At 47.7% G+C, this 25,274-nt stretch overlaps 1 protein-coding gene across 5 annotated transcripts in view; it reads left to right on the top strand.

Annotated features, from left to right (window-relative positions):
- The window catches only part of PLEKHM1 (pleckstrin homology and RUN domain containing M1), a 43,602-nt gene that overhangs the window by 13,698 nt on the left and 4,630 nt on the right, over positions 1-25,274 (top strand). For all 5 annotated transcript variants that reach the window (XM_081161105.1, XM_081161103.1, XM_081161104.1 and 2 more), the window contains 5 exons: positions 5,079-5,478; positions 13,368-13,638; positions 14,792-15,712; positions 18,084-18,229; positions 21,729-21,922. In XM_081161105.1, coding sequence (XP_081017231.1) covers positions 5,079-5,478; positions 13,368-13,638; positions 14,792-15,712; positions 18,084-18,229; positions 21,729-21,922 — 1,932 coding nt within the window. The remainder of the gene's footprint in view (positions 1-5,078; positions 5,479-13,367; positions 13,639-14,791; positions 15,713-18,083; positions 18,230-21,728; positions 21,923-25,274) is intronic.

Genomic DNA, 25,274 nt, shown 5'->3' with positions numbered 1-25,274 from the left:
CTCTTACAACTATAAAATCAAGACATCCACAAATTAAATATAAAGAAAAGTACAAAACACATTCAAAAGGAAATGTATTTACATAGTATTTCACTGAAAGCAAATTGCAGTTTGCCTTGTGAATAGAGCGTTGACAGCCCCAAGTAGCTGCTTTTGTGTCTGTTGGGTCTGAATTATAATTATCACTGAGAAGCGTAGGTACATTCTAGTGGTTAAAAATGTAGACAGGGGCCAGATAGCCCGAGTCTTCCTTACGCAGCTGGTTGACCTACCGTGGGCAAGTTATCTGATCTTTCTGTCCTCACGGCCATAGGAATGTTTCAGAGGGATGCCAGGAAGATGAAATGAGTTGAGCCAGTGCTTCAAGCAGTGCCTCACGCATGGCGAGTGCCCAGTAGGTGGTGGTATTGTCATTTACTGCTGCGTACTCCTGAGAACTGATGACATAAATTCTCCTACTTGTCTTTGTAAACACTGCTGTGAAAAGCTGGTTAGTAATATTTGTCAGATGTTGTCAGGAGGCCTCCCCTTGGGGGAAATGATTCTTAGCACATGCAGCTCACCGTTGTGCATTTGCCAGTGGCTCTTGACTGCCATGTACCACCCATAGATGGTCCGCACCTCCAGAAACCACAGGCTCAGAACCACTTGGAAGGGGCCCTCTACAAGGTGGCCATCCAAAGTCTTCAGGACATGCTTTCTATTTATTTCACACACACAGGCAGAGATACATGTGCATATAATACATATACTTTTTAAGATTATTTCCTAAGTAAAAGCTCAAAGAAATTTTTTGAACAGGATGTTTTTGGAAACCATTGTTCTGAGCCACACAGAAGTGGAAAGACTTAGCAGTGTCACCACTTCTCCCTCTCCTTCAGAGAGAGAGAGAGAGAGAGAGAGAAACATTGATTTGTTGTCTCGCTTATTTATGTACTATATTCACTGGTTGATTCTTGTATGTGCCCTGACCAGGGATCGAACCCGCAACCTTGGCGTATCGGGACGATGCTCTAACCAGTTAGCTACCCGACAGGGCTGTTTCATTTCTATGTTGCATTTTCTTCACATTTTTTTGAAGTTTTTTTTCTTTTGCCTTTTCTTCAAAATCTCATTCAAGCACTTTTTCCAGTTGAGGTGCTTGTCTCTCTCATCCTCATTGGGTCCTGAACACCGGAACTGATTCTGGTGAAGCTCTGTGAACTTGCTTTCACCCTGACTTTGGTTTTGATTTGATGGAAGCTCTAGTTTATCTCACAGGCATTTTGATAGCATTTCTTTTTCTTTCTTTTTGTTTTTTAAAATATATTTTTATTGATTTCAGAGAGAGGAAGGGAGAGGGAGAGAGACAGAAACATCAACTCAGGGCTGTGCCCTGACCAGGAATCAAACCACGATGCCCTGGATCATAGGTCGATGCTCAACCGCTGAGCCACGCAGTGGCATTTCTTTATGCTTTAAGTCACTCACTTATTCTAACACCCAGTCTACTCTGTCATTAAATCTTTTTTATAGATTAGGATTCATTTGTAACTGATAAACATTTTGGTAATGCTAGTGAGTATTTCCATAATTCTGCTCCTTTCCTTACAGTTTTATATTTGTTTACATGGAGGCTAAGCAGTCTTATCAATAATAATAAAAACAGCTACAGTAGCAAATTGAGGTTAACATTTATTGAGTATTTAACTTATACAAGAGACACTACTAAGCATTTTATGTATATTATCTCATTTAATCATTGTTGCTGTCATAAAAGTGGGTGCTGTTACCATACCTGTTTTACAGATAAGGGAATTAAATCTATGAACTTTTAGGTACCTGTTGTGGGGCACTTAGCAATGTGCTAACCAAGGCCAGGAGGACTCTGAATCCCTGCTTTTAATCAATCACTGCACTACCTCCTGGGAGCCCATTAGGAGCTGGGACCCCACAGGGGACATTTGTCAAAAATCTGTCTCCCTAGTTCATTTCAGAATGTGGCCCATTCTGTCAGTGGTTTGGACACATACAACTTGTCAGCAAATGGCCCTTCCTCCTTTGCCTGTGGAAACTAGCCCTTTGCTTCCAGAAGTCATCAGTCCCTGTTCCCTGCAAGTTGCACTCCTGAACTCTTATCGCTCTGTTTTTAGTGAGGCCATAGAGCAGGAACCAGCACCCACCTACCTCCCCCATAACTATTCCACAAACACATTTACGCCCTTCTCTGATAGGTCACCTTTTTGTTTAGTAAGATATGACTCACATACCATAAAATTCATCATTCTGAAGTGTACAACTCAGTAGTGTTTAGTATATTTGTAAGGTTGTACAACATCGTTACTGTCTAGTTCAAGAATACTTTCATCACCCTGTAAGGAAACCCCTTACCCATTAGCTATGAGTTTACCTATTTTGGACATCTCATATCAGTGGAATCCTATAATACATGGGCTTTTGTGACCAGCTTCTTTCAGATAGTGTGTTTTTAAGATTCATCTATGTTATAGCATGTATTGTAGCTGAATAATGTTCCATTTATGGGTATACCACAATTTATCATTTAATGGACAGTTGGGTTGTTTCCCACTTTTTGGCTAGTATGAATAATGTTGCTAAGACCATTCATGTATAAGTTTTTGTGTGAACATATGTTAATTCTTTTGGGTATATACCCATGAGTAGAATTCCTGGGCCATATGATAACTCTGTGTTTAACTTTTTGAGAAATTACCAAACTCTTTTCCGCAGAGGCTGCACCATTTTACATCTCTACCAGCAGCATATGAGGGGTCCAGTTTCTCCACATCTTTGCCAACACTTGTTATTCTCTGTGTTGTTTTTATTATAGTCATCATAGTGGAGGCAAAGTAGATCTTGTTGTGGTTTTTATTTGTACTTTATTACTCTCTAATGATACTGAGTATCTTTTTATGTACTTATTGGCCCTTTGTATATCTTCTTTGGAGTAATGTCTGTTCATATCCTCTGTCTATTTTTAAATTGGATTAGTTGTCTTTTTATTACTGAGTTGTAAGAGTGCTATATAGCCCTGGCTAGGGGGCTCAGTTGGTTGGAGCATCGTCCCATACCCCAAAAGGTTGCAGGTTTGATTCACAGTCAGGGCACATACCTAGGTTGTAGGTTCGATCCTCGGTTGGGGCACATACATGAGGCAACTGATCGATGTTTCTCATATCCATGTTTCTCTCGCTCCTCCCAATCCTCTCTCTCTAAAAAAATCAATAAGCATATCCTCAGCTGAGAATTCAAAAAAAAGAGTGCTATATATTCTGGATACTAGACCCTTATCAGATGTATGATAATATATGCAAATATTTTTTCTATTCTATGGGTTGTCTTTTTAAAATATATATATTTTTATTGATTTCAGAGAGAGGAAGGAAGAGGGAGAAAGAAATAGAAACATCAATGATGCGAGAGAGTCATTGATCAGCTGCCTTCTGCATGCCCCCTGCTGGGGATCGAGCCCGCAACCAGGGCATGTGCCCTGACCCGGAATCTAAACCTTGGTCTCCTGGATCATGGATAGATGCTCAACTGCTGAGCCATACCAGCTGCTGGGCTCTATGGGTTGTCTTTTCACTTTCTTGGTAGTATCCTTTGGAAGCACAAAAGTTTTTTATTTTGATGAAGTCCAGTTTATCTATTTTTTATTGGCTGCTTATGCATTAGATGTCATCTCTAAGAAGCCAATTCCTGACCCAAAGATATGAAGAGTTACACCTATTTCCTTCTAAGAGTTTTATAGTTTTTGCTCTTACCTTTAGGTCTTTGAGTTAATTTTTTAACATGGTGAGATAGGGGTTCAACTTCATTCTTCTGCATGGGACTATTCAATTATCCCAGCATCATTTGTTGAAAAGACTATTCTTTCCCCAATGAAATGTCTTGGCATCTGTGTTGAAAATCAATTTCCCATAAATGTATGGGTTGGTCACCTATTCTTGACTAGAATGTCTTGAAATGTTGTTTGGGGTTAAGATGGTGTAAAAGCACCACTTAGGGGCAAGAAGAGCTAGCTAGTCCCATTGGGAGGAGTGAGCGGGTGCACACCTCATATATACTTGTATACCACTTGCACACCTTGTGTACACTGATCCCCAGCAGCAATTTCTGGGAACAGGAGACTTCTCTGACCCCACAGCCAGTCCAGCTCTGAGGTGGACCAGCCGTTTGCACCTCACCCCAATCCTGCTGCCCAGATACTGTTCCAGGAAAAAAGTGGGTCCTCACTTCAGCTAAATCCATGTCCTGGGGGTGGACTCTTGGTGCCTCAGTGCTGTTGGGGAGCCCAGCTCTGGGATGCTCTGTTCATGAGGCTGTGCTGCAGTCAGCTTGGGGAAATGATTGCCCACACAACCGTTTGGCCCAGCAAACTCTCCAGGCCCACAGTTAGCCTGTGCAGAGGTAAAGGCAATCAGTTCTTGTTCACATCAAGTCCTTTTTCTCTGCTTTGTGAGCTTTTCACCTGAGATCCTGGGCTCCACAACTCACCTACCCACCTCATCTGGGGAGAAAGTTTGGTGGGAGATGTCAGTTTAGAGAGAGTGGAAGGGAGGGAGGAGAGGGAGAGAGAGAGAAAAAAAAAAACTGATATGAGAGAGACACATGGATTGGTTGCCTCCCACATGCACCCCAACTGGGGCTGGGGATCTAACCTGCAATTGAGGTACATGCCTTTGACTGGGATTCAGACCTGCAACCCTTTGGTCCAAGGGCTGACACTCATTCTACTGAGCCAAACAAGCCAGGGCTGTTTCTTTTTTTTCTTAATTGATTTTTAGAGAGAGAGAGGGAGGGAGAAAGAGAGAGAGAGAGAGAGAGAGAAACATTGATATGAGAATGAAACATTGATCAGCTGCCTCCTGCACACCCTATACCAGGGATCAAGCCCACAACCCTGGGCATGTGCGGGGACCAGGAATCCAACCAGCAGCATTTAGGTACAGAGGACATGGCTGTTATTTGTTTCTTAAATCACAAAACAGCAGTTTCCATTCTTATCACTGCCCAGTAGCCTTGGGCATTCTGGCTGACAACCTGTCACACAGGTTTCTTTGTTTAAAAACTTCTAGGGTGCTGTCGGAGTTCAGCAAAGCCCAGGTAAACTCTGTGCCAACCAACGGACTGAGCAGAGAAACGGAGGTTCCCACACTGCAGGCCCCACGCTCCCTCCACGGCCTCTGCCTCGACACCAGCACACACCTGCACTTTGATGTGCCTGCAGAGCCCCTCCCTGCCCAAGCAGCCTCTGGGACTGGAGATGGGGGCCACAAACAGGAACCACTTTCCCAGGCACCTGGCATCCCGGGCTTGCCGCGTCTGGGCACTGTCCAAGCCATCACTGTGGGGAGCACTTCAGACCAGCAGCCTTCTAGTCCTGGGAGAGCAGTCAGCCAAGGGAGTGGCCAGCAGAAGACTTCAATGGATGACAGAGTTGGACTGAGCCTCGTGGTTTCCTCACCCACCAGTCCGGTGAGTGGTACAGGCTGTTTTGGGGTGGTCTTGGTAAAGTGTCTCAGAGCTGGTCAGGGTTTCTCCAGCTGGTGACCCAAATGGTCTCTGCCTTTTCCCCATTTACCCTATTAGTGTTAATAGCATCGTGATGATGGAGCTAACGTTTCTTGGTGTGTGAGTAGTGGATATAAGCCAGGCACTGCGCCGATCAGTTCTCATGGGTACCTCCTGTCATCTTCACATTGACCCTGTGAGAAGATAATTCTTATTGGACCACAGGTTCTCTGCTCTTAAGCACTGCCACTGAACAGCTTAAGGCCTTGGGCCCAGTACTTCACCTCGCCGAACCTTGGTTTCCTCCTCAGTACTCATTATTAATAAATTAATATTTTTATATACCTTTTAAAATACTTGTTTTTCTCCTGGCCGGTGTGGTTCAGTGGTTGAGTGTCAACCCATGAACCAGGAGGTAAGGGTTTGATTCCCAGTCAGGGCACAAGCCCGGGTTGTAGGCTTTACCTCCTGTAGGGGGCGTGCAGGAGGCAGCCAATTGATGTTTCTCATATTGATGTTTTCTATCCCTCTCCCTTCCTCTCTCTGAAATCAATAAAAAAAAAAGAGAAAATACTCATTTTGCAACATGACCCAGATTTAGAACTGGGCTGTTCAATTTGGCAGCCACTAGCCACATGTGGCTATTGAACACTTAAAATGTGGCTAGCCCAAATGGAGATAAGTGGTGTAAATCAAACATTGGATTTGGAAGACTTAGTATGGAAAAAAGGACATAAAATTTCTCAATAATTTATTGATTATATATTAAAATGAAAATATTTTGATATGTTGGGTTAAATAAGATATATTAAAATTAATTTCACCTGCTTTTTACATTTAAAAAAAATATATTTTTATTGATTTTTAGAGAGAGAGGAAGGGAAATATCAGTGTGAGAGAGAAACATTGATCTGCCTCCAGCACGACCCCTACCGGGGATCAAGCCCAAAACCAGGCATGTGCCTTGACCAGGAATTGAACCAGTAACCTCTTGGTTCAATCGCTGAGCCACGCCCGGCCGGGCAATTAACATAATATTTTTAAGGTTCATCCATGCTGTAGCATGTGTCCCTACTAGATTTCTTTTCATTGCTGAGTAATATTCCATTGTAGATTCCATTGTATGGATATGTCACATTTTATTTATCCCTTTATTAACTGATGGACACTTGGGTTTCCCCCCCACACTTTTTGGCTACTATGAATAATGCTGCAGTAAACATCCATGTACAAGTTGTTGGGTGGACATATATGTTTTAAATTCTCTTGGATATATACCTAGGAGTGGAATTTTTGGATCATATGAAAACTCTTATGTTTAACCTTTTGAGGAACTGCCAAACTGTTTTCCAAAGGAGCTGCCCCATTTTATATTCTCACCAGCAGTGTATTCCTCTACATCCTCACCAACAGTTCTTATTGTTGTTGTTGTTGTTATTGCCATCCTAGTGGGTAAGAAGTGATATCTCATTATGGTTTTGATTTCCATTTCCCTGATAGCTAATGATGTTGAGCATCTTTTTATGTGCTTATTGTCATTTCTGTATCTTCTTTGGAGAAATGTCAATCAGAATCTTTGCCCAGGGTTATCTGTCTTTTTATTATTGAGTTATAATGGTGGGGTTTTTTACTTTTTTATTTAATTTATTGGGGTGACATTGGTTAATAAAGAGTTATAACAGTTTTTTATATATTCTGGATCCTAGACCCTTATTAGATATGTAATTTGCAAATATTTTTCCTATTCTGTGAGCTGTTTTTTCACTTTCTTGATGATATAATTTGCAGCATAAAAGTTTTAAATTTTGATGTGGTCTAATTTGTCTATCTTTTTTCTTTGTCATTTGTGCTTTGGTCTTGTATCTAAGTACCCATTTCCTAATCAGTGTCATGAAGATTCACTCCTATGTGTTCTAAAATTTTTATAGTTTTAGCTCTTACATTTAGACCTATGATCCGTTTTGAGTTAATTTTTATATATGGTAAAAGAATGAGGCCCAACTTCATTCTTTTGCATATAGATATCCAGTTGTACCAGCACTATTTGTTGAAAAGACTATTATTTCCCCATTTTAAAAAGTTTTGAGGAATGATGTAAAGTTCCCAGATCCTCAGTGTATACCTCGATGAGTAATTACATGTGATATGCACTCTGTGACCACCATCCAGATAAAGATACAGAACATTTCCAGCCCACCAAAGGAAACTACTATAGATTCATTTTTCCTGTCGTTGAACTTAATATAAATGGAATCATACAATATATATTCTTTTGCTTCTTTCACTAAACATTATGTCTGTGAGATTTATCTATGCATACAGCATGGGGCTATAGTTTGGTGTTTTCAATGGAAAACACCAAACTATATTTTATTGTAAGAATATATCATAATGTATTTCTCCATGCTCCTGCTAACAGACATTTGGGTTGTTTCCAGGTTTGGGGCTATTATAAAGAAAGCTACTGTGAACACTCCTGTGCTTGCCTTTTGGTGAATGTGTGTACTCATTTCTGTGGGTATATATTTAGGAGTGGAACAGCTAGGTCATTGGGTAGGCCCATGTTTAGCTTTGGTAGATACCGCCAAACAGTGTTCTAACAGCACTTGTACTAAGCTATCCTCATGCTAGTAATATATGAGCATAGCCCTTTTTCTTTATCCTAGCCAACAGTGTGGGACAGGACAGCTCCACTCACCAGCAGAGCTCTTCCTCTGCTCACCACCTTTTGACCCCCTGGCCTCCGTGCAGCTCCTGACAAAGCAAGTTTCTTCCAGTCCCAGGTGCTTCCACCTTCTGTTCCGTCTGCCTGGACCCTTTTCTAACTTGTTCCTTTCCCTCACTGTTGTCTCAGCCTTCGCTGACCACCCTGCCTCCAAAGCACCAGCGACTCTCATTCCTGTTTACCTGCTTCACTTTGTAACACTCATCACTTGGTGAAATTGTATTACCTCTTTATTGGTCTACTTGTATATTTTCTGTCTTCCTGACTAGAATATCGGCTCCACGATATGAAAGAGCATGTCTGTACTGTCAGCTCCAAGCACTGTACCTGGGAGAGAGTAGGTATTGATGAATAGTTCTCGAACTCTCTAGAGACTTTTGAAATGCCAGTTTGTAAGTTTACATGGCAAAGTGCACCATCAAGTGTGAAGGCAGGCAGGTTGGTGTGACCAGGGCAGGCTTCGCGTGGGCCTCAGGAGAGTCTGGTTGCTAGAGGGTCGCTTGGGTAACGTGGAATCAAAGCACCTGCTGTTGAGTCCAGTGTGAGCCCTTCGGATGCTCGCCCCTTCCAGAGCGCATCTTCCCGGCGGTGTTGCAGATCCATTCATTCCTTCACTTGGTAGTCACTGGGCACCACTGTGTGGCCCACCTGCTCACCTTGGTCTGGTGGGCTCCCTGTCTTTGCACAGGGTGGGGCTATGCCCTGTATGCCGACTCTTTGGTTCCCATCTTTCTGTGTTTCTTTTTTTTTTTTTAAATATATCTTTATTGATTTCCGAGAGAGGGAACGAGAGGGAGAGAGAGAGACAGAAACATCAATGATGAGAGAGTCGTTGATCGAGCCCGCAACCCGGGCATGTGCCCTGACCGGGAATCGAACCCTGATCGCTTGGATCCTAGGTCAACGCTCAACCACTGAGCCACGCCCGGCCGGGCTTTCTGTGTTTCTATAACTTAGTTGCTGCTATTTATTTTACACTTTGGGAGGGAGGGTTCACTGTCAAGTTTTCTAACTCCAAGTGCCATTCAATCTTCCTTTAAAGTTTTTTTAAAAATTCATTCAAGTTAAAGCACCATGCTTGGTACAGTGATGGAACAGGACAGACAAGAGCCCTGCTCTTTGGGGACAGACACTAGGTTAGACATCATAATTACACTGTGATAGGTGCTGGGAAGGAAAGATGCAGGGCATTGGGGGGAGCTCACTAGGGTGACTGTATTTGTGGGATCTAGGGGTGCAGGTGAGTTGGTTTCTCAACTTAATTAGCAGAGGACAGTCCGAATTCTAAGAGTTGGCCTTAATCACTGCCCTCATGGACCACCCTCCTGTGGCTTGTTTTCCCCTCCTCCAGGTAGGGGTACAGGCAGTCCTCTGCCTGACATAAATGAGGACACACTGGACAAAATGTGCTTTTTTGAAAGTGGTCCAGAGACCTGGTATCTCACTCCTCTCTGGGTTTAGCTGTTGTATAAAGCGTCCTAATGCCTTCAGTAACTACAGGTGGCATTCCTCTGTCTTGGGTCCCTGGTGGCAGGTGATACTCTGGCTGAAAAATTCTTGGTCAATGGTGATTTTCCTCCCACTATTAAAGGGGCAGGGAACTGGCCAGATATGGGCCCCTGAGTGAGCAGGAGGTAGGAAGGTGGCATGAAAGTGAAGTGAGAAGGGAGACAGTGGTGCGCTCTCTCCACCTCCCTCCCTGCTTTATAACTGGGGCCCTTGGCGTGGGGCACGACCACAGGGCTCAGTCCAGGCCTGTGTGCAGAAGCTTCAAGGACTCAGTGTTCCCACTGTTTTTCTCCTTTGCTTAAGAGAACAAAAGGTTTTCCCTAGACTATGATTTCCTGGTGGCTAACCTGTGGTCCCTGGAGCGTGTCTGACCATTTCCTAGTTGTCTCCCTCTCCTCTGTGGACAGAGGAGCCTTCACCAGGGAACATACACCATCTCAGAATCCACATTTGTCTCCTTTCTTTTACTTCCCTCACCCCACCCTTGTTATTGTACGTTAAAGATGTTTGGAAAGTCAGGATTTATTCTTCCATCTGTTATAACTCTCTGTAGGCACAAGGGAAAATGACTGTTCCAAACAGCTTTGTAGGTGCTAGGATGGGGCTAAGTACAGAATGCTGTGGGCGCCCCTGGGTGGGATGGGGGGTTCCTAACCCAGCTGGAGGGTAAGAGGCGGGTGGGCCAGGGCTGAATAAGGAAAGCTTCCAGGAGGAGGTAGTAGATGACCTCTGAGCTGAGTCTTAAGGGATAGTTTTCTCTCCCATTAGGGCCATTAGCAGGGGCTGGGAGGTCACAGAATTTCCCAGGTATATGTGCCAGGCTCTGTGAGGCTGCCTAGACAGTCAGGAGGCTGCTCCTGCCCATTTTCTTCAGAGAGCTTCCCTGAGTCATGATGACCCAGGCAGGTTTTGTTTAGTCCTTTATTGTAAATGGTCCCCTGTAGCCACCTTCATTGACACATTGTCCTGTCGCTGGCAGAAGGAAGCACCTGCCAAGTCTGAGGGTTTTCAGAGGAAGCTCTGGAGGCCCAGCTCTGTGAGCGCTCTACCCCACCACCACCCCACAGCTCCTGACTCAGAACTCTCACTCTTGGCCGAAGGAGTCTTATAGTATCCAAATGAATTAATGTCTAAACCAGTCCTCCTGGGGAAGCCCCAGTCCTGCTCCCCTTGCCTGTCTAGGGAAGCAGGGAGGGAAGTCTTGATTTAGGGGTTGGAAATAGCAATGTCAGGTTGAGGTTGGTGGCATTTAACAAAATAGCTGGGCTGGTCCCCTTGTGTGACTCATTTCCTCTGTGTAGATAGCCATGTCTGGTGGCCCAGCCAGCTTCCTTGCCTCTGCTCTTACACACTTAGGCACAGAAAGGCAGGTAGCGCTTGAAATAGTGGGGGGAAAAAGAAGCTAGAATTCATTCCCACAAGCCCCTGACCCCAGACCAACTCCACTTCCCAAAGCCAGTGCAGCTTCAGACTTGGAGAGATAGCAACAGAAGGGAAAGGGTAGGGCCTGGCTGCCTGGGGCTTTGGGGGCCTACTCTGAAGTGGGGAGCAGAAGCAGGGGTGGCCAGTGAGAACTCTGGGTCCTTCTCACCCATGCCTCCCCTATCTCAGATCCTACAAGCAGGGCTGAAAAACTCTACATCCCTTAGACAAATGGTGCTGGGACAACTGGATATCCAGAGAGAAAAAAATAAAGGTGGACCCCTTCCGAACACCATACACATAAATTAACTCAAAATAGATCATAGACCTAATTCTAAGAGTTAAAACTATAAAGCTCTTAGCAGAAAACATGGGAATAAATCTTTGTGACCTTGGGTTAGGCATTGGTTTCTTAGATACAACAGCAAAAGCACAGAGACCAAAAAAAAAAGAAAAGATGAATTGGACTTCATCAAAATTTAAAAATTTGTGCCTCAAGGGGACCATCAAGAAAGTGAAAAGACAGTCCAGCTGGTGTGGCTCAGCGGTTTAGTGTCGACCCAGGAACCAAGAGGTCACTGGTTCAATTTCCTGTCAGGGGACATGCCCAGGTTTGGGCTTGATCTTCACTGGGTGGGAGGGGGCGTGCAGAAGGAAGCCAACTGGTGATGTTTCTCTCTCATCAGTGTTTCTATCTCTCTGTCTGTCTCCCTTCCTCTCTCTCTAAAAATCAATAAAAACATATTTTAAAAAAAGAAAGTGAAAAGACAACCTACAGAATTAGAGAAGTTATTTACAAATTGCATTTGTTTCCTAGGGCTTCTGTAGCAAAGTACTGTAAACTGGATGGCATAAAACAACAGAAATGTCTTCTCTGCTAGAAGTCCAAAATCCACATGTTGGCAGGGTAAATTCCTTCTGCGGTTCAAGGAAGAATCTGTTCCATGCTTTTCTCTTAGCTTCTGGTTCTACCAGCAACCCTTGACATTCCTTGGTTGTAGATGCATCACTCCAGTCCCTCCCTCCATCACATTCTGCTGTGTCTCTATCTTTACTTGGCATTCTTCTCTCTGTGTGTGTCTTTCTCCTCTTATAAGGACACTAGTCACATTGGATGAAGGGCCTACGGTACCCCAGTATGACTTCATCTTAACTAATTGCATTTGAAAGAACCCAATTTCCAAATAAGGTCATATTCTGAGGTATTGGTGGTTAGGATTTCAACATATCTTTTGGGGGAGGGGACACAATTTAACCCATAATCCAACACAAGAACAAAAAGATAAATAAACCAATTTAAAAATGTACAAAGGATTTGAATAAACACTTCTCTAAAGAAGATATACAAGTGACCAATAAGCACCTGAAAAGATGCTCAGTGTCAGTAGACATTAGAGAAATGCAAATCAAAACCACAAAACTGCACTTCACACTCATCAGGATGGCTATAGTCCCCCCCCCCATAAAAAAACCACACAGATAATAACAAATGTTAGAGAGAACATGGAGAACTTAGAGCCCTCATACATGGCTGGTGGGGCTGTAAAATGGTACAGCCACTTAGGAAAACAGTTTGGAAATTCCTCAAAAAGTTAGACCTAGTTACCATATGACCCATTAATTTCACTCCTAGGTATATACCCAAGAGAATAGAGAACATGTCCACACAAAATGTGTGCATGAATGTTCATAGTAGCATTATTTGTAACTGCCAAAAAGTAGAAAAACCCCAGATGTCCATCAACTGATGAGTGGATAAACAAAATGTGGTACATTCATACATTGGAATATTATATGGTAATAAAAAGGAATGAACTATTTACTAATACATACTACAACATGGATGAATCCTGAAAACATTATGCTAAGGGAAAGAAGCCAGTTAAAAAAGACCACATATTATAAAATTCTATTTATACGAAATGTCCAAAATGGGCAAATCTATGGAAACAGAAAGTAGATTAGTGGTTGCTTAGAACTGGAGTGGTTGAGGGGAAATAGGGAGTGATTGCTAATGGGAATGGGGTAATGAAAATGTTCTAAGCTTACTGCTCATGGTTGCTCAACTCTCTGAATATTATACTGAAACTATTGAATTGTACAGCTTAAATGTATTTCATGATATGTGAATCATGTCTCAGTGAAGATGTTTTTTAAAAACTTAAAGAACAGCCTGTGTCTTCACTTCTTTCCATAGAAAAGCAAAAGCTGGATCTCGGAAGATGACTTCTACCGGCCTCCCCAGGATCCACCCCCAGAGAGTCCTTCAGATCACTCCATAGCGCCTCCCAGAGGGTCTCCAGAGCCCAGGCCTGGTCCCCTCAGGCATTTTTCTGAAGGACCTAGAAAGAGCTCCTCCATGGGGGCCTTAGACAAAGCTTGTGTGCCTTCTCCAGGAAGCAGGAAAAGCCAGGCGGTGGCGGCGCAGGAGCATAAGAACTTCAGGGTGGTGCACCGCCGGCAGATAGGTAGGTGGCTGCAGAGTTCCGGTGGCCTCACCGTGCCCCCTTTCAGAGAGCCCTGCTGAAGTCCTCTTTTCCCATGACCAATTGGGTGTTCTCACAAGAAAACCTTAATCCCAAAATGTAATAAGGAACACCCTTGCTGAGTAATTCAAGAAGGCATTACAGGAAAGGTACTATCTTTTCTCATACAATCCTGAAAAGTAATGCCCAAAATTGCCTACAGAGTGCAAAAATACTGTTTCATATATTGAAATGGAAAGTGTTTTTCCTGAAACAACCCTATAAACCTTATTATACGGAACTCTTTTTTTTAATACTTACCAGAGGATATTTTTTCCATTGCTTTTCAGAGAGAGTGGAAGGGAGAGAGAGAAAAAAACATAGATGCAAGAGACATGTATAGATTGGTTGCCTCCCGCACATGCCCCCGGGCTGGGGATTGAGCCTGCAACCGAGGTGTGTGCCCTTGTCTGGAATTGAACCTGGGAGCCTTCAGTCTGAGGGCTGACGCTCTAACCACTGAGTCAAACCAGCTAGGGCTATAAGGAACTCTTGATTCTGTCTGTGGCCCAGAGCAAATCCTGCCTCTTGAAGACCCAGGAGTTTCAAGGCCTCTATCTCAGATGGGTTATTTAACAGCTCTGGGGGCTTTATCAGATCAGCTGTTTGTTTAGTGTTCTCCACGTGCTGTTTACAATGAGGACAGCTTGATCTCCCCACCATCAGTACCCCCATGAAGTCCAGAATGTGTTAACCATAACCTGATTTTTCTATAACCCTCATAAGTGAACTTCCTCTTTCAAACAGACAAGATAGTGTGCCCTAGAGTCTCTTACCACCTCCACCACCTCACCAGTCCAGTCCACTGGGATCCCTGGCCTGGATTATGGCAGTGGCCTCCTAACTGGCCTCTCTCTCCCTGTAGTCCTTCAGCATATGAGCCAGGATGACACCCCCATTTAAAATATGGTAGATCATGTCCCTCAGCCTGAAACCCTGCAGTGGCTGCTATCTCCCTCAAAGCAAAAGTGGCCGGCTTGTGTTCTGGTGGCAGTCATTTTGTCCGCACCCACTACAGGACCTCGGGCCCCAGAGGCTTTCCCTTGGGTGGTAAAGGGACAGGCCCATTGTCTAAAGTGCCTCTTTCTGCCTGCAGGACTGTCCAACCCGTTCCGGGGTCTCATGAAGCTGGGCACCGTGGAGCGGCGGGGGGCGATGGGCCTCTGGAAGGAGCTCTTCTGCGAGCTCTCCCCGCTGGAGTTCCGCCTCTACCTGAGCGGCGAGGAGCGCACCTGTGTGGAGAACTGCTCGCTGCTGCGCTGCGAGTCCATAGGGCCGGCCCACAGCGACGGCCGCTTCGAGCTGGTCTTCTCGGGCAAGAAGCTGACCCTGCGCGCCTCCTCCCAGGACGAGGCTGAGGACTGGCTGGACCGGGTGCGGGAGGCCCTGCAGAAGTGCCGGCCGCAGCAGGAGGAAGAGTGGGTGAACATCCAGTACCCAGAGCAGCCCGAGGACCTCCCCGAAGGTCCCCAGGGTGACCTCCCCTCCCACTCGGACCTGCTCATGGAGCCCGAATCCCTCCAGGGCGCGCAGTTAGATTGGTCCTCTGCCCAAGTTCCTGAGCCAGACGCTATTAAAGAATCCCTCTTGTACCAGTATGTGGACAGGACCTGGACACCCTATATTTTTTCCCTGTCCTTGGAGTCCCTGAAATGCTTCCGTCTCAGAAACAATGAGAAGATGTTAAGTGACAGCCATGGAGTTGAGACCATCCGAGATATCCTGCCAGACACGAGCCTCGGCGGCCCGTCCTTCTTCAAAATTATCACGGCCAAGGCCATCCTGAAGCTGCAGGCCGGCAATGCCGAGGAGGCCGCCTTGTGGAGGGATCTGGTGCGCAAGGTCCTGACGTCCTACTTGGAAACAGCCGAGGAGGCAGTGACACTGGGCGGGAGTCTGGATGAAAACTGTCAGGAGGTGCTGAAGTTTGCCACGGGGGAGAACGGCTTCCTGCTGCAGTACCTGGTGGCCATCCCCACCGAGAAGGGCCTCGACTCCCAGGGCTGCTTCTGTGCAGGTGCCGACTTGCCCTCTCGCCACCCCAGCCTGCCAGCCTCCCTCTGCCTCCAGTGGGGTTCCTACTTTAGGCTCAGCACCCTTTTCTGGCCCTGTATGAGTGGCCCCATCCCACCATCTGGGTGTTGCAGCAAATGAAGCTGTTTGCAGCTGTTCACAGCAAATAGTGTCTGCTCCTACCAGCACCCAGTAAGGCCATTGCCTTTCCTGCCACCTCCTGCTCAGGGGTGAGACCTGTGGGTGGCAGCTCTGCTGTGTGCCTCTCTCTGCTCAGGGAGTACCAGGGAGCTAAGCTCTCCACTCCTTTCATTATCATATTACAGTATTATCACTATTTTGGAGCAGGGGCATGGTACCCTTTCAAATATCTTTGCATGTTTTTGCAAGTGCACACAATTTTTTAAATTACAAAAATGGGCTCCTACTATTCAGCACTGTCCAATACAGCTTTCTATGATGATGACAATGTCCTAGATCTGTGCTGTTTAATACAGTAGCTACAGGCCACATGTGGCAACTGGGTACGTAAAATGTGGCTAGAGTGACACTGGGAACTGAATTTTTTATTTTATTTCATTGAAACGGATATAAATTTAAAAGGGTACCCATGTCTCATGGCCACCGTGTTGGACAGAGCAGTGGTGTATATTGTTCTGCAACTTGTTTTTTTTCTAGTGAAAAATACATTATGGATATTATTCCAAGTCAGTGCATCTGCTATATCATTGTCATTATCAAACCTAATTCTGTGCTGGGTACTGGCCTGATGCTTTATTTGGATTGTCTCATTTAATCCTCACAACCACCCTGTCGGGATAGGTGCTACTATTATCTCTGTTTATAGCTGAGGAAACTGAGTCACAGGGCTGGTAAGAACCTGTCCCAGGTTCACACAGCTAGTAAGTGGCAGAGCCAGTTGAGGACTGTGTTGGTCCCAAAAGCTCTGCTTTTAGCCAGGACCCATAGGCCCTCTCTACTCCCTTGTTTTCAAGGCTGCCTGATATTCTAATGCTCAATTTCCATGTTTAGCTCTTCCCTCAATCCAACCAGCCATTTCCATCACCCAGGCCCTCCCTGTGAACTACAAGGGACCTGCCTGCTGCAGAGTGACAGCAACAGATGTGGCTGCCAGTGGTTTAGGAGCTATCCTGTTGGGGTGGAGCCTGTGGGAGTGGAGGGGAAAGCCTGCTGCAGGCATCTGGGAGGAAGTGGTCTGCGGTCAGTGCCCCTGCAGGATGGGAGAAGCTAGGCAGAGCAGAGAGTCCTGCAGGAAACTTCTTCAAGCCTCACACTGCCACCCACACCCCTTACCCCCTGGGAGGCAAATCACACTTGTGGATGCAAATGAATGCTGGCAGGACAGCTCTCACTGTCCCTGCCATCCGCCAGCCTGCAGGCAAGACTGGGAACTGGGGAGCCTGGACTTCCTCTCCGCCTGTAAGCACCGCTCAGTAGCCAGGTGGACACCAATCACTGCCATTTGGCTTGTATTTCATAGTTTGTGGGGCACTTTCAAAACCTGTCTCATTTAAACTTTGTGATAACCCCACACAATAGCCAGTAGTAGCTGATTGTACAGATACTGAAAGAGAACCTGACAAAAATTCGATAAAGGTCAGGATGAGGCAACTGGGAAGCAGAGGAACCAGCCTTTCTAGTCCTGAGGCCTGAGGGACTCAGTCCCCTGGCCCTGTGGGAGGCTGGGCATGTGCTCAGGATTTGAACCAGTCCTTTGTTTTGCCCGAGACACACGGACTCCCACTCCCTCTGCTCCCTGCTTGGAGGGACCTCCAGCTGAGGGGCTGAAACAAAGCCCCACACCCCTGTCCTGAGGTATCCGGCAGCTCTGGCTTCAAGCTGGCTCCAGGTGGTGTCCAGATTGCCCCTACCTTCCTGCCCACTCCCTATGGCCAGCCCCATGTCCCCAGCTCCTTCCCTGCTCGCCAAGGCCCTGACTTAGTTGCTTCCTTGTCTGGGCCCCAGTGGAGGCGTGGACCTAGAGGAGGTTGGCATTGGTGAGCAATGGTGGGAACATTGAAGAAGGCAGCTAGGTATAAGGGAATGCAGACTCTGGAACCAACACAACCCAGCTTTGAATCCTAGCTGTGCTACTTAATCCCTGTGTGACAAGTCTAACCTCTCTGGGCATCAGTTCTTTCAGCTCTAAACTGACAATGGCAGCTCGTAGTGTTTTGTTGTGAAGATTAATTAATAGGGTTGATTCTGAGTGGTGGTGGTTCTTATCTTTCCTCTCCTTTTTTATCTTTATACTTTCCTTGAATAGCAGCCCCTTTTCACCTTGATAGCTCCCGCGTTACTCAGGAGCTGACTCGCCCCACCGCTGCTCACTCCCCCACCATTTTTCTCCCCAGGCTGCTCCCGGCAGATCGGCTTCTCATTTGTACGACCCAAGCTCTGTGCCTTCTCTGGCCTCTATTACTGTGACATCTGCCACCAAGACGATGCCTCAGTGATTCCGGCCAGGATCATACACAACTGGGACCTCACCAAGCGCCCGGTGAGTCTTGAACTTAGTCTGTTGTGGCCACACAGGGCTGTTGAATGAGAGAAATGGTCACTCCTCTTTGCTGCTGCTAGTCATCTATTGGGAGGAGTTTGTCTTTAGGGAAGGTAGGGTCACTGGTTCAGGCCCTATGATGTGGGGGAGCTGACCAAGAAAAAAACTTGGTGCTGGTCTATAGTCCCTGTGCAGAGCTCTGTCAGTGCCTGCCTTGGTCCTCAGGTGGAAGTCTGAGGATGGTTTTCTGCAGCTCCTCATGGCTACAGACAAAACTGTTTAAGGCACCAGCAACTAGAAGGATGGATGGGTGGATGGGTGGGTGGGTAGATGGATGGTTGGATGGGTGAGTGGGTGGATATGGATGGATGAATGGGCTGACCAGCTGGTTGCACTTCGTTGGAGAAATCAGTCTTTTCTGTTGTCACTGTAAAAACCTGACGATGTAAGAAACTAACAATTACTAGGAAGCAAGACCTCAGATCATCTGGAAAATGACAATTTTGCATTTTTATACTTTGCAATTAAAAAGGGAGCATAATGAAGATTACATGGAGGCAAGAGAAAGCAAGGCAGGAATTGGATTACAGGATAGAGTACGTCCCCTTGTGAGGGTGGTCACACTTTAGGAGGAGAGGTCTGAAAAGAGGCCTTTCAGAGGTGTGTTGATCCGGATACACAGGAACAGTGCACAGGAACAATAGGTAGGGCTTCCTCAGGGAGAAGTAAGCCTTTTGCTAAAGAAGTTAAAGGCCTGGGGCATGACTACCACCAGGACCAGCCCAGTTGGGAATTTATGACCAGATCACCTTGTGAGATTACTTTCGGTTAGATTTAGCAACCCTTTTTTTGTCTGCACACCGCGCATCTATTTGCATACACATCTACTTTTCTGTAAAATTGAGATTATACTGGACTCATACTGCTTTATAGCATGCTCTGTTTCCTTAGAGTTACCTCTTCAGTACTTATATTCAACAAATGCTTTTGACTAAGATGTATTCTAAGATCACTCAGGTGTTCCTCCTCTAGCTGAGCTTATCCACTTTTCTGGCTGTGTTACCATGAGCAAGTTATTTAGTCTCAGCTTTCTCATCCGGAAGGGGGCATTACTGACAGTATATGTTTTGGGACTGTGTGAGGACCAAAGGAGACAGTACCCTCCCGTCACCTGGATGTGCCTTACATGAGTGCCTTCCCTCTCCTGAGGCATAGCACGCCTGCCCCTAATTCACCAGGTCAGGGACCGTGTAGTCTTGGCATGTGGATGTGTTCTTGTCAGGGCACAGAGAGCGTGGTCCTCAGAGTCTGCCACCCCAGCCTCTACCCCTTGGGGACAGGAACCCCAAAGATGCTAGCTTCACTTTGGCTTTTTTGTTGATTACCTCATCCCCACCCCTACCCTCAGTGCTAAGTATTTAACCAACTACCTGGAGAAAAACGCTACAACACCCGATACTTCCCTTGAGCCATCTCCATATTCATTGCTGTAATTATTGTGCCACTTCCTCATTCCAGCTGGAAAATGACAATACCCTTCTCAGCCTGCCTGAGATTAGGAAATATCCAGCTCTCTCACAAAGATCCCCAGCTTGGGAAAGACAGGGAAGTTCAAACTAGAAAGTGCCTGGCTCGCAGGTTAGCGTTACTACTGCGGCTGACCCACTTGTGTGAGGCCGGCCTGGCACTTGGCAGGATGTGAGACCAGGACTGGGGCTGCTTTCTTTGTCTGTCTCCTCCACGCCCATGGGATAGAAACAGTCCCTGAGGAGCACAAAGCCCCTGCGGCGCTTGGCAGTTTTCAGCACACATTCCTTGTGTTATTTCATCTGAGCTTCAGCCAAGGCCTGAGGCTGAGTCGTGGTCAGGTATGGGCCAGGGCTGGAAACAGCAGCTTGATCCAACTCACCAGGCCTTTCACACTGGGCTGTCCATTGGCTAGGGGCTGGTACCTCTGGGAAATGGGAAAGAAGTTGTCCATTGCTGGGGGAGGAGAGATATGCCAGTGGAGCTGGGAGACCGGAGGCCAAAGGCTTCCCCAGCCCCCTCCCAGAGTAAGTCTCCCAAGGTCCCTGTTATATCCCTGTCCCTCCAGGGGTTAGCTGGTCCACAACAGATGCTGAGTCTGATGGTAGCCCCCTTTACTGAGGATATGCTATGTGCCAGGACCTCACGTGGATTTTTTTTTTTTTTTTTAAATATGTGGTGGGTTTTTTTCAGAGAGAGGAAGGGAGAGGGAGAGAGAGAAACATCGATGAGAGAAACATTGATCAGCTGCCTCCTGCATGAGTCCACAACCCAGGCATGTGCCCTGACCGGGAATCGAATCGTCACCTCCTGGTTCATGGGTCAATGCTCAACCACTGAGCCATGCCAGCCAGGCAGATTAGTTTTTAGTCTAAACTCAAAATAATCCCAGGAGACAAGTGACTTTATTTTTTCCATTTTACACATGAGGAAACTGAGTCACAGAGAGGTTAAGGAAATTTACAAGGTCACACATCTAGGAAGTAGTAGAGCCAGGATTCAAATCCATTCTAACTTGAAAGCCAGACTCCTAACCTCTGCACAGTAGTTGACAGTGAAGACCATCTCATCTCTCCCACTCTTCTTGCCACAGCGAGGGGACAACTGCAGGGGAGGGAGGCCTCTGTTAGTTACTATGACAGCCTGGTGTGCACAGATGACACCTCAGTTTAGACCTGGTCTCCACTTTCTATAAGTGGGTTGTATAAGCCACTTTAGCTTCTCAGAGCCTCAGTTTCCTCATCAGTAAAGTGAGGATGATGACACCTTCCCCTCTTGGGTTGTTAGGAGAATGAAGACAGGATGTGGTCAAGATCCTCAGCCCAGTGTCTAGCAAATAGTAGGTGCTCAGTAATTGGCTTTGGCATTAGGGTTGGGCCTGAGGGTAGAACCTTCAACACCGTATCAGGTGGGAGAGGCTGAGATTGGTCACTGAACTCTGCATGGAGACTTGGGGGAGCCCTGGGTGGTGCTGCTGGCAAGAGCTGAGGGAACTGGGGAAACCTCTTATGAAGCTGTGTCTGATCTGTGGCTTCCTGTGGTTAGAGCCTGACTCAGACTAGTCACCTGGTTCCTGAGTCAGCCCAGGGGGCCATGCCTGTTTCCTTTAGACAGGAAAATGGAGACAGGGAGGAGAGGAAGTAGTGAGAAGGGTCTGTGAGGCCTGGGCAGACAGGGGCCCCTCTCTATCCCAGCATGGTCTAGGAGGGGCAGCCGCTGGTGTTATGGAGGGAGAGAAGGTTTGGGGGTTAGATAAACTGGGTTCAAATCATGGCATTTATGAGCTGTGGACCCAGGCCAAGTCACTTCCTCTCTCTGAACCTCAGTTTCTTCATCTGTAAAATGAAGATGGCCACACTTCTCTTGCAGGGTGGGGGCAGGGTAAGTGAGTGAGTGCATAAGACAGTGCCTGACCCAGAGGCACTCACTGAATGGCCTTTGTTTCACCCCCACTGCCTGCTGGTGTCCCCAGGTGTGCCGGCAAGCGCTGAAGTTCCTGACGAAGATCCGGGCCCATCCCCTCATCAACCTGCAGCTGGTGAACCCATCGCTGTACGAACACGAGGAGCAGATGCATCTCATCGGGAGGAGCCGGGAGCAGCTTAAGCTTCTAGGGGATTACCTGGGCCTGTGCCGAAGTGGGGCCCTGAAGGAACTAAGCAAAAGGTGAGCACCCTGGACACATACACACAGACACGCTCAGGTGTCCTCTTGGGAGAAATGCCAGGGCTGGGAGGAGATCTCCTGCCCATTGGGCTTGGGAAATTACCACGTGCTTTAGGAATGGCTTTTATTTGTTCAGGTATTCATACTCATTTATTCATTCATTTAACAAATACTTTTTGGGAGCATACTAAGTGCCCAGCACTGGGCTAGGTGTATGGGATACAGCGCAGAACAAGGCAGGCCTGGGTTCCACCCTCTTGAAGGAAAGGCAGGTGAAGCAGCTACAGCTGGGGCTGAGGGCAGGGGGTGCATCTACCTGAATTGGAGGAGGGAGGGGAGAGGGAAGACTTCCTGTACATACTGACATCCAGGGTGAGACCTGAAGAATGGGTAGGAGTTACGAAAGGGAGGAGAGGTGGGAAAGAGTATTCGAGACAGAAGGAACGATGTGCATGGGCAGTGAAGGCCCCACTCTTGGAAAGAACAGGGAGAACTTTGGAGGGAGCAAGGAGAGAAGTGGGGCTTGTAGTGAGAGGAAGGCTGGAGAAGCGAGTGAGGGCCGCCCCACAAAGCTGGTTGCCCTGGCTTCTCCCTTCCTCGGGCCGGTCCTGCATCCCATGGCCGCTTTGCTGCTGTCCGTGGCAGCATCCCTCCCTCAATCCTCGGAAGAGGGCGAGATTGGGGCTGGACCCTCAGGATGCCCTTCAAGAAGCGTCTTGGTACCCAGGGGGCCTGCTCAGGAGTGGAAGGTGATGCTGGGCTTCATTCAGCATGGACTTAGCCCGTAGGTCACAGCCCAGGCTGTGGCCTCCTGCAGGATTGTGCCGTCCTCAGACCCTCAGGAAGGCAGGCCTCAGGTGGAAGAACTGGTGCCTACTGCCCAGGTGACCTTCATCGCTGTGTTTCTGGAGACTTGAAGCAGCTCACAAGCCCCTCCACATTCCCACTCCAGCCACTCCTCCCCACAGGACTGGCACAGAGACCCCCTGTCTGATGGGCTGGGCCTCCTCAGTCCTTTCTCCCAGAGCCACTACTACACGGCTCCTCAGGGCCAGGGCAGTATCCAGTGCAGGTCCCCTGGGCCCCTCAAGGAGAGGGCTGCTGCAGAGAGCTCTCTCTTAGGCAAAGGTCTCCACGGGGTCTGGAAGAACAGATAGCCCTCTCGGGGCCACCACGAGGGACCCTTGGAGGCTGTTTCCCTGCGAGGCTCTGAACACCTCAGTCATCAACTGGGTGCCTGGGTCTTGACTCACTCCCATCCTTTCTGAGAATCTAGGACCCAGGGCTCCAGAGTGCCTCCCTGTCCCCCAGCCCCAATAACCAGGGTGGTGAAATCTCTAGGGTCGGATGGGACCTCATCACCTAACCCAGGTGTCAGGGAGTCTCTGCAGACCTGGGTAGACCAGCCGTCTGAAGGATGGGTCCTTGGGTGTGGGTCTCGCTCACCTTTCCCTGCCCTGCTGAGATGACATGTCTAGACTAACCTGGGCTGGGTCATAGGGGCAGTCCTGCCTCTTTCTCCCTGGCCCTGCTGTCCTCCGGCAGCCCTGCATACCTACTGTATGCCCAGCTTTCAAGAGAGCAGGGCCTCAGCTGTGGAAGTCCCATTTTAGAAGCAGCACGAGCAGGAAAAAGCATGAGAGAAGCCTCTGCCTGGGCTCAGACCCACTGTGTGACTCAGGGAAGTTGCTTCAGTTCTCTGAGCCTAAGTTTTCTTGTCTATAAAATGGGCAAGTCGCCCTTGTATTCACATGGCTTCCCGAGTTGTGGTGAAGGCTACATGAGAGGCTCAGAGTCTGGGAAGGGACACACACAGGCAGACAGATGGCCCTGGTTCAGCACTGCATGTGCCATGAGAGAGGGCACCTGGCCCAGCCTCAGCAGGGCTCAGAGGGCCAGGGGAGCTCCCTGAGGAGATAAATCTGAGCTCGGGGTTTGTGGAGTTTTTCCTTTTCATTAAGGAAAAAAAAAGTTTTTCTCCTTTGCAAAGATAATATTCAAACAATGTGAAAGAGAATCTGGCAGAAAATTGGTAAGTCCTGCAGTCACACCACTGTGGGTCTATTAGAGCATGCTCCAGACCTCACTCTGTCCCTACAGGAAGACAGCGTGGCCACAGCACACATGGCATCTCATGTATAGTGAGCTGGGGCTCCGAAGAACTAAGGAGAAGAAAGGGAAGGGAGGGCCCAGCTTTCCTGGCTAAGGGGACCTGTGGCATGGAGAGGGACGGAAGTGTGGCTCACCAGGACCCACGGGGCTTAGTGCAGCTGGATTGTGGGTGCAGGGGCCAGACCTGGAAGGTCCTGTGAGCCACACCAAGGATGTTTGGGTTTTATTCTGCCAGTAGTGGGGAGTCACTGAAGGGCTTTGAACAAAGGACTATCTCATTCTGACCAGGAGTTTAGAAAAGACTCAGTTTGGCAGCAGCAGAAGTAATTCGCTTGGGAGGTGAGGTGGCCTGGACTGGGTGGAGGGTGAGAGGACGAGAAGGGTTGAGAAGGAATAGGCAGGTCTTGGATGTGAGATCCCCTTTGTCGCAGAGGACCCAGCCAGGGCGCTGCCACCAGCGAAGGGGAACTCCTCCCTGACTTCACCTCTCTGAGTGTGACAGGCCCAGGGGATGGTGGCTTTTAGGGAAGGCCCTGGACCTGGCTGATCCCCGGGGCTTCCATGACTGTGAGCAGAGGGCAGATGATAGAAGTGACTCTTCATCACTTCAAATCAGCCCCACCCTTCTTGCCAACTCAGGAACAGCCTGCGCAGCCCCCGCCCCCTGCATTTTCCTGCTGATGAATGGTGGCTTCCTGTTCCAAGAAAGCTGGGATTTTCCTAGGGAGACCAGCAAAGTGAGCTGAGCATCCTGCCTGGCTGCTTGGCGGGACTTGCCATCTCCACCCTGGATTGGGTTCCCCCTGGACCATAATTAAGGCTGTGGAGTGAACCCAGGCCAAGCCCCCATTCCAGACACCCCAGGGCCTGGCCCCACCCTGCCCCCAGATGTTCGGCGCATCCTGGGGCAGGTTTCCAGGCTTCCTCAGACTTGGAGCATTCTCCCCAGAACCCCAGCACCACGCATACACAGCAAGGCCAAGCAGGCTTTTGTACCAAGGGACTGTCTGCAGGTGTTTCCTCTCCATCCCTCAGGATGTGACCCCTGGGATCTCTGCCGTTAGCTGGGTAGAAACTAGAGCCTGGTTGGTGGTTGAGCCTCATCCTGTCTCCCCGCCTCCCCACCCCTCCTCTGAAATGGGATCTGCCCTGGTGCTTAGGACAGGTCTCAGTTCCTCTCACATAGCACCGAAACCAGGTGCTTGAATGTCTGTCCCTCAGCTCGACCCGGAGCTGCGGG

The sequence above is a fragment of the Miniopterus schreibersii genome (assembly GCF_964146895.1).
Source record: "Miniopterus schreibersii genome assembly, chromosome: 16".
Classification (NCBI taxonomy): domain Eukaryota; kingdom Metazoa; phylum Chordata; class Mammalia; order Chiroptera; family Miniopteridae; genus Miniopterus; species Miniopterus schreibersii.
The sequence above is the reverse complement of the archived record's forward strand: the minus strand, read 5'-3'. Positions and strand labels throughout refer to the sequence as shown.